The 16,459-nt window shown below is 51.0% G+C and overlaps 2 protein-coding genes across 10 annotated transcripts in view; one reads left to right on the top strand and one right to left on the bottom strand.

Annotated features, from left to right (window-relative positions):
• The first annotated feature begins 651 nt into the window (after positions 1–651).
• HNRNPAB (heterogeneous nuclear ribonucleoprotein A/B) lies at positions 652–7,631 on the top strand. Of its 3 annotated transcripts, XM_023193721.2 has the most exons (8): positions 652–917; positions 992–1,223; positions 2,007–2,175; positions 2,884–3,042; positions 3,245–3,376; positions 5,777–5,894; positions 6,579–6,719; positions 7,003–7,631. In XM_023193721.2, the coding sequence occupies exons 2-8, from the start codon at positions 1,015–1,017 to the stop codon at positions 7,071–7,073; spliced, it is 999 nt and encodes a 332-aa protein (XP_023049489.1). In that variant the 5' UTR covers positions 652–917; positions 992–1,014; the 3' UTR covers positions 7,074–7,631. The 3 variants fall into 3 exon arrangements, with proteins under 3 accessions (XP_023049489.1, XP_023049490.1, XP_031791313.1); XM_023193722.3 differs by lacking the exon at positions 6,579–6,719; XM_031935453.1 differs by having other exon boundaries at positions 652–1,223.
• Positions 4,233–16,459, bottom strand: part of PHYKPL (5-phosphohydroxy-L-lysine phospho-lyase) — a 26,597-nt gene continuing 14,370 nt past the window's right edge. For 2 of the 7 annotated variants that reach the window (XR_002726666.1, XR_002726668.1), the window contains exons 9-12: positions 11,710–11,864; positions 11,233–11,322; positions 9,390–10,372; positions 8,376–8,393 (exon numbers count right to left, since the gene is read on the bottom strand). Coding sequence is in view for 4 of the 7 variants with exons in the window: in XM_023193718.2 (XP_023049486.1) it covers positions 8,344–8,393; positions 9,390–9,520; positions 11,233–11,322; positions 11,710–11,864 (426 nt within the window). In the remaining 3 variants the exon portion in view is untranslated. Of the gene's footprint in view, positions 4,727–4,943; positions 5,363–8,312; positions 8,394–9,282; positions 10,485–11,232; positions 11,323–11,709; positions 11,865–16,459 lie in introns of those variants that run through there. The other 5 variants (XM_023193718.2, XR_002726667.2, XM_023193717.2 and 2 more) reach the window with 5 other exon arrangements.

Below are 16,459 nucleotides of genomic sequence, written 5' to 3'. Positions count from 1 at the left end.
GAAGAAGAAGAAAAGGAGAGACAAACGATTTAAAGGAAAAAATTTAAGTAAACAAAAGTACAAATGCGATGTCAATCGTTAAGGTGGTGCTAGGGGACCGAGGATCGGGAAACACCAAGGTCTCACAGTCCCTGCAGGGCATCTCTGGGGGAGGCGACGGGCAAGGCGCGAGCCCAGGGCTTGGAGGGCACCAAGGTCCAGGGGGATGGCGGGTTCAGCCCCCTCCCTCCGACCCGTGCTGAGGACTTTGCAGGACCCCACTCTCCCAACCTCGGAAGCTCGGGTTCTGCCACTTCCAGCCACGCGTCCTTGGACTGCGAAACTTTCTCCAGCCCAGTTTCCTCTTTTGGGACATGGGGAGGGGGAGGCTGCCAATGCTGGGATGGAGTGCTCGAGAGCAAGGGACTAGGGCCTCGACGAGCTTACAGTCCGGTTAGGCCCTCCCACCGCTGTGCTGTGGCTGCTCGCCCCCCAGGACCCGGCGCCGGTGCCGTCCGGCCCGGCTGCGGGAGCCCTCCGTACGGGCCGTAGTGGCGCGGGTTCTAAAATGAGGACAAAGTCCGCCCGGGTCTAGAGCGCGCGCGCCGTCGCGGCCAATAGGACGTTGACGCTAGGTTGAGTGACGGACGTGAGCAGCCAATGAGTGTGCACTTTGTTGCGACGTGGTCCCCGGCTCCGGCATTATAAAGGGCGCCACGAGTCGGCATTGTCAGGCGGCGGCACCGCGCGGGAGGTGTCTTGGTTGTGTCCGTTGGTTCCCGTGCGGCGGCGGCCAAGGAGGAGGAGACACAGTTGGAGCAGCTCCGTGGGCTGACTGGGGCGAGGCCTCAGCAGCGCGAGCTTGAGTGCGGCCGAGCCCGCGGCGCCTTCCCCGGCTGGTGGGGACAAGCGGGCCACGCGGCGTCATCGGCGGCGAGGTGAGCGGCGGCCGGCGGGCGGGAGCTCTGGCGGGAGCCGCGCCGGCCTGACGCGCTGTCGCCGCTGGTTGCAGGAGCCGCCGCGCCTAGGCCTAGCATGTCGGAAGCGGGCGAGGAGCAGCCCATGGAGACGACGGGCGCCACCGAGAACGGACATGAGGCCGCCCCTGAAGGCGAGTCCCCGGCCGGGGCTGGCACGGGCGCCACGGCGGGGACTGGAGGCGCGACCGCGGCGCCCCCGAGCGGGAATCAGAACGGCGCCGAGGGCGACCAGATCAACGCCAGCAAGAACGAGGAGGACGCGGGGTAGGTGCGGGCGCGGGCGGACGGGGGCGCCGCCTTTGTTCCAGAGCCGCCTTTTGTTGGCGCCACGCGGCGGGGGGAGGGGCGGCGGCCTGGCCCGGGTCGGGGCCGGTGCGGCCCGCGGACTGTCGCCGCTGCGTTCGCGGGCGGGCCTGGCGCTGCCACTCGCGCTGGAGTTTGCAGGAGTTTGTTGGGTCAACTTTGGCGCCGCCCGGGGGCCGTTTGTGCGCTGCCGGGGCCGGAGCCGGCGCAGGGGCGGGCGGATAGCCCGGAAGAGGGAAAGCGCTCGGACCCGGGGCCCGGCGGCGTCTCGGGCTGCGCCGGGGCTGCGTGGGCGGAGTTGGCGCGAGCCGGGGCCCAGGCCTCCCTCCTCCGCCTTTCCCGGGGGCGGAGTCACGGTCTGAACCCTGGGCGGGCTTGGCTCCCGGAAGCCTCGAGTTCCTTGAAAAGAGTTTTCAGGAGGTGGTGAAGACGCTGGCCCTTTGATACATGGTTGTAGATAACAAATGAATTTCCAGTTGTGAGTAGTTAGGGCCCATGTCCCTGGTGAGGTGGTCCTTTCTTTGCTTCTCACAGCCTGGGGCTGCAGAGCCTTGTTAAGCTTCGTTAGGGTCATGGTTGAATTGAACTTGGAGGGTAGTGGAAATTTAACATCCTTCTAAGATGCACCTTGCAGACTCTAAGGGTAGCTGTAGACTTTGTGAGAGCTTTGCCAGGGCCAGTCCTTTCCAAAATCACAGCTTGCTTATAAGACTTGTTGCCATGTGTCTCACCCTACCATTTCAGAAAAATGTTCGTTGGTGGCCTGAGCTGGGATACTAGCAAAAAAGATTTAAAAGACTATTTTACTAAATTTGGAGAGGTCGTTGACTGTACAATAAAAATGGATCCCAACACTGGACGGTCAAGAGGGTTCGGGTTTATCCTGTTCAAAGATGCAGCCAGTGTGGAGAAGGTAAGCTGGGTGCTGGATTTCAGCAGTCTCAGTGGAAACGATTTGAATTCTAAGAGGACACCTTTCTTACAGCATGACTAGTTTGTGTGTTCTGCATGTGGTTGAGTGCTTTGGGCAAAGCCAGAGGTTATGTTCCGGTTTTTGAGGGGATGAAAATACAAATTAAGCTGGGAGTGAGAGTATGTGCTGGAGTGGTTCGGGAAGATTATAGTTGACATTCATTACCTTTTATGTGCCTATTCTGGGCACTGTGCTAAACATCTGGGAGGATTACAAGAGAGTCCAAGATTGCTATGGTAGGCTGTTAGCCCCATTTTACAGGACAAAAACCAAATCCCTGAGGTTCAGACATTTAAGTAGAAGAGGTCACAGCTAGTAGGGAGTGGAGCGAGAACTTCATCCCCTGCAGCCCATCTTCAGCCTGTGCTGAGTCCCTGCTGTGCTTCTGGAGATGGGCCTCACACTGGGACTGCTTGGGCAGAAAGAGCATGATCAAAGGCTTAAGGGTGAGGACTGCTTTCTAGGTGTCGAGGTAAGCCAGCTGTACTTGAGGTTTGAAGAAGATTGGGTTGGGAAGTTAAGCTGGGGTAGAATTTGGAGGGGGTGAAACACATTTTTGTATCTGGGCTGGTGTCTTCATGGCTTAGAGAGAAGGGCCTTGTCTGGCTCATGCTGCTGAGTCAGCCTGACCCCTTTCTGTTGGAACAGGTCCTAGACCAGAAGGAGCACAGGCTGGATGGCCGTGTCATTGACCCTAAAAAGGCCATGGCTATGAAGAAGGACCCGGTGAAGAAAATCTTCGTTGGGGGTCTGAATCCTGAAGCCACTGAGGAAAAGATCAGGGAGTACTTTGGCGAGTTTGGGGAGGTGAGTGTGGCCCTGGGAGTAGCCCATCAGCTGCCCTAAGGCTGCCTTCTTTCTGGTCCTTGGTATCCGTGGCTGAGTAGACCCTCCCAGGCAGGGCTTATTTTTCACCCTCTGCCTTCAGTGGGGTCTTTTCTCCTGTGAGTCCCCTATACGCTCTGGGGTAGAGAGGTATTGAGCCTGAGTTTGCCTATGCTTTTTGCAGATTGAGGCCATTGAACTTCCAATGGATCCAAAGTTGAACAAAAGACGAGGTTTTGTGTTTATCACCTTTAAAGAAGAAGAACCTGTGAAGAAGGTTCTGGAGAAAAAGTTCCATACCATCAGTGGAAGCAAGGTAAGGCGTCCCCAACTCTGCTTGGCCTCCTGTGCTGCTGGAGAGCTGGCCCTTAGAGGAGTGGGGGTTAGAGGTTGGGCCATGGTGCAGGAGCTCTCCAGGTTGGTTAGACCTTACTATTTATTTCTCTGAAGCGTATGCTGCCCTGATTGGGGCAGTGTTCTGATCCTTCAAAGACTTCCCAGGCTGGGAGGGCTGCCAGTAAACAAACACAGGATGTGAGGGAGGCAGGAGAAGGTGGCCTCTGAATAGAGTAGGTTGAGTAGCCTCTTTAGTTCGTCATTTAAAGCTAGAGGTGACAGTGTTCTAGATTTTTGAGTCCAGGGTGTATGAAGCCTGCAGTTAAGGTCTCAGAAGATCCTAGAACTTCTGCAACTCACTGATTTTCCTCTGTGTTGAAGTTTTTCTTGCTCCAGAGCCTTTCTACCTCCTTCTACAACCAAATCTTTGTCCACTTCCATCCGCTTTGGCGCTTTGAGCTTTTTTTTTTTTTTTTTTGCTTTGAGACAGGGTCTTGCTTTGTTCAGGCTGGGGTGCGGTAACACTATCATGGCTCACTGCAACCTTGACCTGGGTGCAAGGGATCTTCCATTCTCAGTCTCTCAAGTAGCTGGGACCACAGACATGCACCACCATGCCTGGCTCATATTTTCTTTTCTTTTTTTTTTTTGAGACGGAGTCTTGCTCAGTCGCCCAGGCTGGAATGCAGTGGCACGATCTCAGCTCACTGCAAGCTCCACCTCCCGGGTTCATGCCATTCTCCTGCCTCAGCCTCCCGAGTAGCTGGGACTACAGGTGCCCACCACCATGACCAGCTAACTTTTTTGTATTTTTAGTAGAGACTGGGTTTCGCCGTGTTAGCCAGGATGGTCTCCATCTCCTGACCTTGTGATCTGTCTCCCAAAATGCTGGGATTACAGGCTTGAGGCACCGCGCCCGGTATTGTATTTTTTTTTTAAAGCCTGGTCTCACTATGTTGTCTGAGCTCAAGCCTCAGGCTTGTAAACTGTTGGGATTACAGGCGTGAACTGCCTCATTTGGTCTTCTGGGCACCTCTTTAAGTCAACCCTATATCCAGGCAAAAATCCTTCCAATATCTCCCAGGGTCCTGGCCAGCTTAAATCCAGGGTCGGTTGTGCTTTCAAATGAGTGGAATCATGTGCAGAGACGTGTAGCTCTTCCTCCCTCCTGAACTCTGGTCAGGGAAAGGGTAGTTCACGCTTCAAAGTTGGCAGTTGGGAGTTGTGGGTGCGGCCTGCAGTGGCAGGGTGTGGCAGGCTCTGTTTCTGAGCAGGAGTTGGCAGCCAGATAAGGTAGGACAGGTGGAGCTCCTGGAAGTCTCTGTCCTGGCTGGGAGTTTGGGAAGATTGGATTAGGATAGTCTTAAATTTTCTATAAAGCGATAGTCTTTGAGGCAGTTAAGGGAGGCATTGGTTATTACTCCATTGGACAGTGATGAAGAGGCCTTTTTCTCTATGTGCCATAATGGGAAATGGGGTGAGAAGAGCCTCTAAGGCAAAGTTGAAGTGAAACTACTGGTGGTGAGTCTTAGGAGTAAGTATATTTAGTTGGTTGTATTCAGTATTTTTAATTCAGTAGGATAGAATATATCAGATTGCATTATTTTGCCGATTAAAAGTATGACTGTATGGGGACACTGTAAAATGTACTATTTTTAATGGGGGTGCGTGTCAGGATTTTCTTTAGAAGTACACTGGTCTGGTCTAACTTATTTAAGCAGGAGCATTGAAAGTACCCCAGCCTACCCCATCCCACCCTCAGTGGACAAAAAGGAAATTGACTGACTTGAGGGGATGCAGACATCTGGGTCATCCCAACAGACCAGTGGTTAGGAGGAGGGGGGTGGGTAGCATTATGGCCTCAGGCAGGCCCCCCACCCTGAGCCTCTGAATGCTGACTTTATCTGTAAGAGGGAGGTCAGGGTCGCCTTCTCAATAGCATGTATTTGAATGAGATGAGTTTCTTCTGTAAAGAGAAAAAGATGTTAAAACCTCATTGTCTAAGGCCCCTCATCTGAGAAGTCTTGTCTGACCCTGTAGCCCAGTAGGACCAAGGTGTGATGCCTGCTCCCAGCCTGTCCTCTGCTCCCCTGGGCTGCAGTTGGCCCAGTTGCCTGCCTCCATTAGACATGGAGTTGCCCTGGGACTGAGATGCCCATCTCCATTGCATTCTGTGGGAAGGGTTCTCTGCTGGAAGGCCCGTGGTTTTAGTTGGGATTCCATGAGCTTTGTTTAGCTCAGAGGTGACCTCCCACACTAGCATTTTTTGTTTTTGAGCAAATGGACCTGATCCACCATCTGATGTTTGTTGCAGTGAAGATCTTTGTGCAGTCACTGCCCTGTGTCCTACTCGCCTGACCACTGTCCTCTTGGCTTTTAGTGTGAGATCAAGGTGGCCCAGCCCAAAGAAGTCTATCAGCAGCAGCAGTATGGCTCTGGGGGCCGTGGAAACCGCAACCGAGGGAACCGAGGCAGTGGAGGTGGCGGTGGAGGTGGAGGTGAGTGGAACCTGGATGAAGATGGGTCCTGTTTCCCTGCCTACATGGAGCCTTCCAAACCTGTTTTGGGGCTCCCTCTGGTGCTGTGCAGCAGGGGTGGGCAGACTGTGTGAGGTGGGGGACGAGCAGGAATAGGAGTGGCTCTGGGTCAGGGCTGTGTGCTTGAGGCTGTTGCTGCTGCTGCTGCCCCTTGGAATGGCTTGGGTGCCCAGGGCAGAGAGAGCATTTATGTTATACTCTGGGGGAGGGGACATGATGGGTGTCTTGGCTTTGTGGATGTCCTGAGTCTGGTATACCTGTGAGCAGGTAGGCAGAAGGGTGGGTAGGGCAGAGCTGTGCCAGGCATTTATCCCCTTCCATCCCAGGCCCCTCTGACTCCAAAGCCTGAACTGCATCTTTTTAAAGGTCAAGCTGCCAAGGAGAGTGGGAGTGATCAGAGAGTGAGTGAGTGAGTGAGCTGCCTTGTTTGCCCCAAGTAAAGCTAGTGTCCTGGTCTCTGGTCCTCTGCTTGGGTCTCTCAGATGCAGGGTTGGGCCCAGGGCCCTGTACACCAGAACAGCAGCCCCTTGGCTTCTGCCCGAGTTGCCATAGTAACCCTGCCACCCAAAGGGCAGGATTTCCTCCATCCTAGCTCCTGCGTATGCTAAATGGTCCACGGGCCCCTGTGCCCTGCTCCCCCCACAGGTCAGAGTCAGAGTTGGAATCAGGGCTACGGCAACTACTGGAACCAGGGCTACGGCTACCAGCAGGGCTACGGGCCTGGCTATGGCGGCTACGACTACTCGCCCTATGGCTATTACGGCTACGGCCCCGGCTACGACTACAGTAAGTAGGAGAGAGGGAGGCCCCATCCGCTCACCCACCCCCAGGGGAGGCAGGACAGACAGTGCAGGAGCCACTGGCAGCAGGGGCTTTGGAGTCAGACAGGCCTGGCTCAGCCATGGGAGCTACTCAGTTTTGAGCCTTAGACTTCCGGGTCTTAGTAACATGAGGAAGGCAATCTCTGCTGTCACAGGGCTGGTGAGGATCCTGCGAAGATGCGTATCAAGCGCGTGGCACAAGGCAAATGCTTGTAAATAGTAGCTGCTATGGTTGTTCTCATCCCTAGGTCAGGGTAGTACAAACTACGGCAAGAGCCAGCGACGTGGTGGCCATCAGAATAACTACAAGCCATACTGAGGCGGCAGCAGGAGCGACCAACTGACCGCACACATGCTTTGTTTGGATATGGAGTGAACACAATTATGTACCAAATTTAACTTGGCAAACTTTCTATGGCCTGTCCCATGTGCATCTTATTTAAAATTTCCCCCATGGAAATCACTCTCCTGTTTACTATTTCCAGAGCTCTAGTTGTTTAGGCAGCGTGTGGTGTCTGAGAGGCCAGAGTGCCAATATGGGCTGATTTTTATTACCAGGTCCCCCAGAACCAGGTGGGAGGCTCTGCTTCCTGCTGCCGCTCTGCAGCCTGGACCTGTGGACCCTGGTTGTAAAGAGTAAATTGTATCTTAGGAAACCAGTGTCACCTTTTTTTCACCTTTTAATTTTATATTATTTGTGTCATACATTTCCTGTAATGGAAGTGTTAATTTTACTGTACTTTTTGGTACCTTTTGGGAATCTAATGTATTGTAAGGTATTTTACACGTGTCCTGATTTTGCCACAACCTGGATATTGAAGCTATCCAAGCTTTTGAAATAAAATTTAAAAACCCCCAAGCCTGGGTGAGTGTGGGATATGCTGTGTGAGACCTCTTGCTCAGGGTGGGGGGTGCCAGGTGCCCTGAATTTTGGGCTTTCTTCTGCAGGAGGCCCAGTTGTGGGGGTGTCCTTTAAGGACTGCCCTGCTTAGGACTGAGCCCTCTTTAAAGAAAGGAATAAGGTCTATGGGGAGTGAGGATGGGGCAGGGAGGGCTCACATCCCCAGCAGGTATGTCCCCTCCTGGGACACCTTAGAACACCAACCTTGGCTGATTGAGGAATGAAAATCGATTCTTTACACACTAGGGCAGTGCCAGGGCCAGCTGAATTGGGGCACAATAGTGCCCCTCCTGGCTGGTGAAGAAAAGCCTGCTCTGGTAGGGGATGTTTACTGGCTGGATTGGAGCCCAACTCCAGGTCTAGCATTTGGGGCATACGACTAGGTGGTTACAAGAGGCAAGGGTGGGTTGTGGGTTGGGGTTCCACATGGATACAGCCCCATAGGTTTCAAGGGGGGACATAGCTGTTCTGCCCTCAAGTGCAAGCTAAGCATTGGAGATTTTCCAGTGTTGAAGAAACTAACCTTTCGGAAGGAGCATTAACCAGAACAAAAAATGTCTTAAGAAAAAAAAAAAGGCTGTTTTCCAAGGCTGCTTGCTGCTGATGGTAAGGAACCCGCTTTGCATCTCCCAAGAGCAAGAAGCAAGGCCCACTCACCTGGAGTACACTTAGGCAGAGCAGGGCTAGCTTAGAGCTGGAGCCTCAGCGTCTCGCAACTTTGCACCTTCTCTTCCATGTCTGAAAAAGACCACAAAGCCACACCGACTCAGTCACCTTTCTCTGCTGAAGATTCCCTGTGACTTAAGTGTCCAAACTGGAGGACAGTTTAGAGATTGGGCCCTCTGGCTATCCACACCCATGTCCCATTCCCCAAAGGAGTGGCAGCAGTTTCCTGAAAAGCACAAAGCCAGCCCTCAGTTCCTCTGAGATTTCTAGTCTCTGTCCAGGATCCCTAAGCCTGTTCTGTGGCCAGCCTTTGCTCCCCACAAACACTCCTTTTCGTCAGATCCCTACCGCTTCCAATTTGTGTCCAGCAGTGATGGGCCTCTGCCCCCAGCTCCAGAGCCCTGGGATTAGGCATGCCTGTGGGTAGCAGTGATCACCCAGAGGTAGGAGGGCATAGGTTGCTTGGCTGACAGCTCTGATCTCTACTGTGAGATGCAACTTTGCCTATGTGGGGTCTCACTGAGCTATAAATGGCCACACAGCCATGAGATTTCCTTGTAAGTGGATTTAGGGGGGACTCTGGGTTGACCACGACCATCCTAGGTGATGGGGAATGTGGGGTAGAATTTCATTTTGCGTCCAGTCTCTGGTACAAATCTTTCAGCCACCCAGCAGCCTCATGTGACCTGCCTCGTACAGAATGAAATGATTGCCATCTCTACATTCTAGGCTGGCGGTAATGGGGTCTCAACTCCCACTGTAGTTCTTATGGCCTGTTTCTCAGGCCCACCACTGATTTGCCCTGCGTACATCTGATGCCTGCCGAGGCAGGCTGGGTGGTGGCTCAGCTCCCACCTGCTTGACAGCCCAGGAAGCGCTCTTAGGCACAGGCAGGAATAGGAGCAGATTGGGCATGAAAGACCCTCTCTGTTGCTCCCTGCACTGTCCAGAGGACACGTACCTCTGCTCTTGGACTCTTGTCCCCTCCCTGTTCCATGCTAGGAGGCTCTAGTTGCTGGCTTCAGGCTGGGTTCTAGAGACATGGCCAAACTCAGGCTTCAAGCTCACCAGTCAGAATGGCATCCAGCTTTGCCACCACCTGCCGTGCATTGTCCAGGCTGAAGCACATTGGGGGTTTAAACTTCAGGATGTTCCTCCCAGGGCCATCAGTGCTCAGCAAAACGTAGTTCTCCTTCAGCCTGTGAGGACAGGACACCCCTTCACGTGGCCTTCAAGGCCTTCCTGGCCTTCCTCAGCCTGGCCTTGGCCTCACGTCCAGTGCTCCGGCCACACTGCCTTCAGAGCCTTCCATGGGCCAGTTCCTGCCAGACACTACCGGTCACCCCTACCAAGGTCCTGTGCATCTGGCCCACAGCAGCCCCTGCTTGGGGTGCACTGCACCTGGTCCTGAGCCTGCTGCCCCCCAGAACAGGCACCTTGTCTCACCTAACCCCTGGAGCCACAGTCGAAGCCAAGAATGAATGGCCACAGGGAAACAGCAGACTGCAACAAGAGTCCCTGCATTCTCTGGTTTTCTGTGTGGTTGACATGATGTGTATTGTTTTCTTATATAGATAATGCCCAACATTGCAGTTGGTGTAATGGGCCCCACATGTCCCTCACGAGCTTCAGGAATCTCCCTGGACTGTCCTCCGGGTTATCTTAAAATTCCAGTTGAAAATTTCCACCTCTTCTTAGGAAGATGGCTTTATCTTAGCATCGTTTATAGCTAATAATCACTTTTAGTCCACAGTCTAACCTCATCTTTGAGACGAGGGGTCTGCATGGTTGTGCTTATATTCTTTGATCCTTGTTCCCATTCTTTTGTAAACCCTTGTTATTTTTATTTCTTGGGGGTTGGGAGTCTACCTTCTGGTTTCATTTTCCTATCCCAGTCTTTCTGGCACTGACCATGGCCATGCCAGAAAGGACAGGGCTTGGACTTTGGAGTTAGACGGCCCTGGGGCCAGATTGAGCTCTTGCCACCTAGCAGGGTGACTGCAGGTGACTTACCCATTTCCTCACTGAACTGGAAAAGCACCCCCAGGGTACTGTGGGATGAAAGAGTAGGCTGAACTTGGGATCTGTTTCCTTCCATGCCACCCGACCATTCCGAATCCCTGAGACTCCTGGGAGCGGGGTGGGGGTAAGCTGGGGATGTGACTGACAGCAGAGAGAAGGCAGGGAGTAGGAAAGGCCAAGTTCAAACACAGCACAGAGAGATTTACATCAATACCATGCATGTCTCACACTTTGAATAAGGACACATCAAATACTAGAAGAGCTTTCCATGGTGGCAGTGGGGGAAGGGGGAGGCCTGGGGAATGGAGATAAAAGGGAATAATCATTAAACTAGAAGGAGAAGAAGTCCTGAGGCCTCAGGGTCCAAGTGAAAGGACAAGCAAGCCAGGGCAGTGGGACCGGTGGAGTCTGAGTTCTGAGACACCCCCCAGCCCAGCTTAGGAGCAGGAGTCCTGTCCATCCCAACCACCTGTCGCGCGGCATGGCAACCCTGAGTGGTGCTGCCACAGCTCCCTGGTGTGAATGAAGGTGCTTCCCTTCTCCAGGCCAAGGTGGTATTAGGGGTTCCTGGGTCTGAGTGCCCTGCTAGCTTGGGCATTCTAGGCAGAGGTGCTGCTCTGGTGGGAACAGCCTGTGTCTCATCTGCAGCCTTCGCAGTCAGGCACTGGGTACAGAACTGCTAACCACTTACCTCTGTCCTCAGCGGATAGCATCAGCTGTCTCCCCGCCCACCACCAACCCCGGCCCCAGCCCTCTTACCATCAAGTCTGTGGCCCAGAGTGCCGGGGGTACAGATGAGCCTCCTATCCACTAAGGGCCTCTGGCCCTGCAAAGAGGCACCTGTGGTGTCTCCTACTCCAGGAAGCAACTTGTTTCAAGAAGAAAATACCTTGACACCAAGTAGGCAGCCTCTTCAGTTGCTGGTGTCCTTGTGGCCTCATCTTTGATCAGATCCACACCAATGAAGAGCCCAACGCCCCTGCAGAGGAAGGTGATGACATCGCAGGAGGCCATGCCTGAGGGGCCAGGGTGCTCGCCTCACCCCGTCTGGGCTCCTACCTGTGCCTCCTGGGGAGGCTGAGCACAGGAGGCACCTTCAGAAGGTGGTGAGAATCGTTTCAGGGAATAACTGGGCTGGGAGGGATCTTTGGTGTGGACAGAGAGGCTTGGGGATAGCTAGGGGTCAGGTCATATCCTGGCTTTCTCCTCCCCGGGAGTGCCGTTTTGGGCAATAGCACCTCTCAGTGTCTCAGTTCCTCTTGAGAGCAGACATAACCCCACCATCCCAGGTTGTTAGGAGGTGAAGAAAATGGTACCACACTGGGCCCTGGCAGGTTGGTGGTGACTGCTGCCCCCAGAGCCTCACCTGACATCCCCGACGATGGGATGTTTGATTTTTTGCTGCCTGAGGAGCTCCATCAGGAAGCTGCCCACACTGGTGGCATGAGCCTGGAGCTGCTCCTTCTCCAGGACATTCAGGACGGCCAGCCCCACAGCGCAGGACACTGGGCTGCCCCCAAACTGAGTCAGGGACAAAGAACATGTCATATGCCCCAGCAGAGCGGGCCATGCCCAGAGTGAGGGTGAGGCAGAACTGCCACACATGTTCCAAGGCCAGTGGCAAGAGCACAGGCCCCAAAACCCTTAGGGCACACAGTCCTCAGCAGTAGTAAATGGGGTTCAACGGGGGCCCCCATGGGCTGTCCTGGCTTTCCAGGAGCTAATGTGACTGCAACCCAGGTCAGGTACCCTTGAAGTACAGTAGGAGCCCCTAGAAGATACAGAATCAGAAGAGAGGGTGTCCTGTTTTTTCCTACAGAGCTAGTCTTTACCAAGAGAGGCTTTAAGGCCCCATCTCCTGGGCCCAGACCCACAGCACTGGACTAGGCATTTCCTCCTTCAAGGAGGGTCAGTGCAGCACGCCAAGGCCTACCCAGGAAAAGCCACTTACACACCTGGAGGTCTTTGGCTCCTTTTCCTTGCCCACCCTGTCCTTATCCTGCAGGTATCTGAGTGGAGACCTGTTTTTTAGAGGATCACGAGCAAGGTATCTCCTGCAGACCATGTTTTTTGTTTTGTTTTTAAACTACGTCTTTAAAAACATCAGCTTTGTTGAGGTATAATTTCCATATACACTGTGCTTAAAGTATAAAGTTCAATGTGAGGTGACAAATGTATGTACCTGTGTAACCTCCCTCGCAGTGAAGTTACAGAACATTTTCATCACTTCCTTGTGCACCCATCCCACTACTGCTGGCCCCAGGCAACCACTGATCTGCTTTCTGTCACTATGAGATGACTACAGGGGGCTTTGAAAGGCTGTGACATATTCCTGGGAATCTAGAAGGCCATTCATATGCACAGGGATGTGCTCATGCCGAGTGCTGTGTGCATGCTCAGGAAAGATCTAGAAAGCCCTAAGCTCTCACCACTGGCTACCTTGAAGCTCTGCAGAATGAGGAAGTAAAGTCTAAGGCAGTTATAAGCTCTTGGCTGAGTTCCAGGTCATTAAGGCGATCTCATGGTTAGAGGACCACTGAGCTAATCAAGCAGAGACTACAGTGGCCACACATGACAGAGAACACACTTTACAGAATTGGTTCAGAAAAGGCACTACACCACCAGAAAAAACCACCATGGGGAGGGAAGAGAATATGATCTCCACAGTTGCCATATTACTTAAAATGTCTAGCTTTTAACACAATTCTGAAACATGCAAAGAAGCGTGGCCCAGACATGGGAGAAAAAAAGCAATCAATGCAAACTGTCCCTGAGGAAGCTGACACTAACCTTATTGGACAAAGACTTTAATCAGATGTTACAAATATGTTAGCTGGGTGCAGTGGCTCATGCCTGTAATCCCAGCACTCTGGGAGGCCAAGGTGGGTGGGTTGCCTAAGTTGAGGAGTTCGAGACCAGCCTGGCCTGGGCAGCACGGTGAAACTCCATCTCTACAAAAAATAAAAATAGCCAGGCATGGTGGCACATGTGTGTACTCCCAGCTGCTTGGGGGGTGAGGCAGGAGGATCGCTTGAGCTGGAGAGGTTGAAGCTGCAGTGAGCCAAGACTCCAGCCTGGGCGACAGAGCAAGCCCTTGTCTCCAAACGAGCAAACAGAAACAACCCCAAAACCAAGTATGTTAAGAGAACTAAAGGAAACTATACCTAAAAGATTGAAAGCAAAGCATGAAAATGATGTCTTACCAGAGTCTAATGATAAAGAGATAAATTATTATTATTATTATTTTTTGAGACGGAGTCTTGCTCTGTCGCCTGGGCTGGAGTGCGGTGGCCGGATCTCAGCTCACTGCAAGCTCCGCCTCCCGGGTTTACGCCATTCTCCTGCCTCAGCCTCCCGAGTAGCTGGGACTACAGGCGCCCGCCACCTCGCCCGGCTAGTTTTTTGTATTTTTAGTAGAGACGGGGTTTCACCATGTTAGCCAGGATGGTCTTGATCTCCTGACCTCGTGATCCGCCCGTCTCGGCCTCCCAAAGTGCTGGGATTACAGGCTTGAGCTACCGCGCCCGGCGAGATAAATTATTAAAAATCAAACAAAATCTGAAGTTGATATGTACAATAAATGAAATGAAGCATTTTCTAGAGAGGCTCAACAGATTTTTTTTTTTTTTTTTTTTTTTTTTTTGGAGAGTTTAGCTGTCACCCAGGATGGAGAGCAGTGGTGTGATCTCGGCTCACTGCAACTGCTGCCTCCCAGGTTCAAGTGATTCTTGTGCTTCAGCCTCCCAAGTAGCGGGGACTATAGGTGCGCGCCACTACATCTAGCTAATTTTTTTATTTTTAGTAGAGACGGAGTTTCACCATGTTGGCCAGGCTGGTCTTAAACCTCTGACCTCAAGTGATCCACCCACCTTAGCCTCCCAAAGTGCTAGGAAATTACAGGCGTGAGCCACTGCGCCTGGCAACAGCAGATTTAAGCTGGCAGATGAAAGAATCAGTGAAAAAAAAATATGTCAATTGAGATTGTACAGTCTGAAGACCAGAAAGGAAAAAATAAAAACAGTCATATAGACCCAAGGACACAAGCACGCCAACATATTGAGTGTCCCAGAAAGAGAGGAAAGGGGCAGAACAAACACGAAAACTTTAAAAACCCTATATAACTTGAAATGAATTAAATGCGTCTCCCCAAATTCATATGTTGAAATCCTAACCTCCAATGTGATGGTAATAAGAGGTGGGGACTTCAGGTTATTAGGTCACAAGAATAGAGCCTTCATGAATGGGATTATGGTTTTATAAAAGGGATCCCAGAGAGCTCTCACCCTTTCGACGATATGAGGGTACAGCGAGAAGTTGGCTGTTTGCAACCTGGAAGAGGACTCTCACCAGAACCCAACCATGCTGGCACCCTGATCTTAGATTTGCAGCCTTCAGAACAGTGAGAAATAAATCTGTTTATAAACCACCCAGTCTATGGTATTTTGTTATAGCATCTTGAACTCACTAAAACATAACTTTTAAAGAAATTAAAGCAGCAGTTAAATATCTTCCCAGAAAACACAAGGCCCAGATGATGGCCTTATAGGTGAGTTTTTACCTTCAAAGGACAGATCATCCCAATTTTATGTAAAAGAAAAAGAAGAAATATTTCCCAATATTTCTTAATTTTTCAATATAAGAAAAAAATTTGAGCCAATATTTTACTCCTGAAAATAGAGGCCAAATTCATAAACAAAATATAAGTAAACAGGATGCAATAATATATAAAAATGATAATATTCCATACCCAAGTTCGATTTGTCCCAGTTCTGCAAAGATATTAGAAAAGCCGTAAATATAATTCACCATGATAACAAATTAAAAGAGAAGAAATATTGCATAAAAAGAACAGGATAAAATTCAATTCCTTTTTATAGTAAAAATCTCATAGTACGTTAAGTAGTAGGAGATTTTCTTAACCTGATTGAGAACATAAAGTAAAAATCTAATCTAGGCCAGGTGCGATGGCTCACACCTGTATAATCCCAGCACTTTGGGAAGTTGAGGCAGGCAGATCACTTGAGGCCAGGAGTTCAAGACCAGCCTGTCCAACATGGCGAAACCCCATCTCTACTAAAAATGCAAAAAATTAGCTGGGCATGGTGGCACATGCCTGTAATCCCAGCTACTCAGGAATCGGTGGCATGAGAATTGCTTGAACCCGGGAGGTGGAGGCTGCAGTGAGCCGAGATCATGCCACTGCACTCCAGCCTGAGTGACAGAGTGAGACTCCATCTCAAAAAAAAAAAAAAAAGTATATATATAGTAAAAATCTAGAACAAACATCATCCTAAACGGACAAATAAGCATTCCCATAAACTGGACAAGTACAAGACAAGCATTGTCACTGCTTGTGTTCAACTATCTCCTAGAAGTCTCTCACCCAGTGTAGTATGACAGCTACCATTATTTGGAGATGATATAATCGTTTACATAGACAAAACCACCAAAAAAAGTCTGCCTATAAATTTTTAGAAATAATAGAGTTTAGCAAGGGGATAGATATAAAATTAGTATAAGAAAGTATTTTATACATTAGCTGCAAACAACAGATATATAAAGATATCACCATTTCATGATAAAACTATCAAATATCTAGGACTAAATCTAATGATGTGTAAGATCTTTATAGGGAAAATTATAAAACATAAATATACCATATTCATGGATAGGAAAAGGAATATTGTAAAGAAATCAATTCTCCCTGGCCTGGTGTGATGGCTTATGCCTGTAATTCCAGTACATTGGAAGGCCGAGGTGGGTGGATCACAAGGTCAGGAGATAGAGACCATCCTGGCTAAGACAATGAAACTCCATGTCTACTAAAAGTATGAAAAACGAGCCAGGCGTGGTGGTGGGTGCCTGTAATCCCAGCTACTCAGGAGGCTGAGGCAGGAGAATCGCTTGAACCCGGAGGCAGAGGTTGCAGTGAGCTGAGATCGTGCCACCGCACTCCAGCCTGGGCGACAGAGCGAGACTCCATCTCAAAAAAGAAAAAAAAAAAATCTCCTCAAACTGATCTAAAGATCAAGCAATTCCCCTATCAGAATCCCAGCAGAGTTTTTCATAAAATGTTTAAAGGTAACTCTTAAAATTTAAATGAAAGAGAAAAGAGA

The sequence above is a fragment of the Piliocolobus tephrosceles genome, chromosome 4 (genome assembly GCF_002776525.5).
Source record: "Piliocolobus tephrosceles isolate RC106 chromosome 4, ASM277652v3, whole genome shotgun sequence".
NCBI classification, from domain to species: domain Eukaryota; kingdom Metazoa; phylum Chordata; class Mammalia; order Primates; family Cercopithecidae; genus Piliocolobus; species Piliocolobus tephrosceles.
This window is presented reverse-complemented; position numbering and strand designations above follow the sequence as displayed.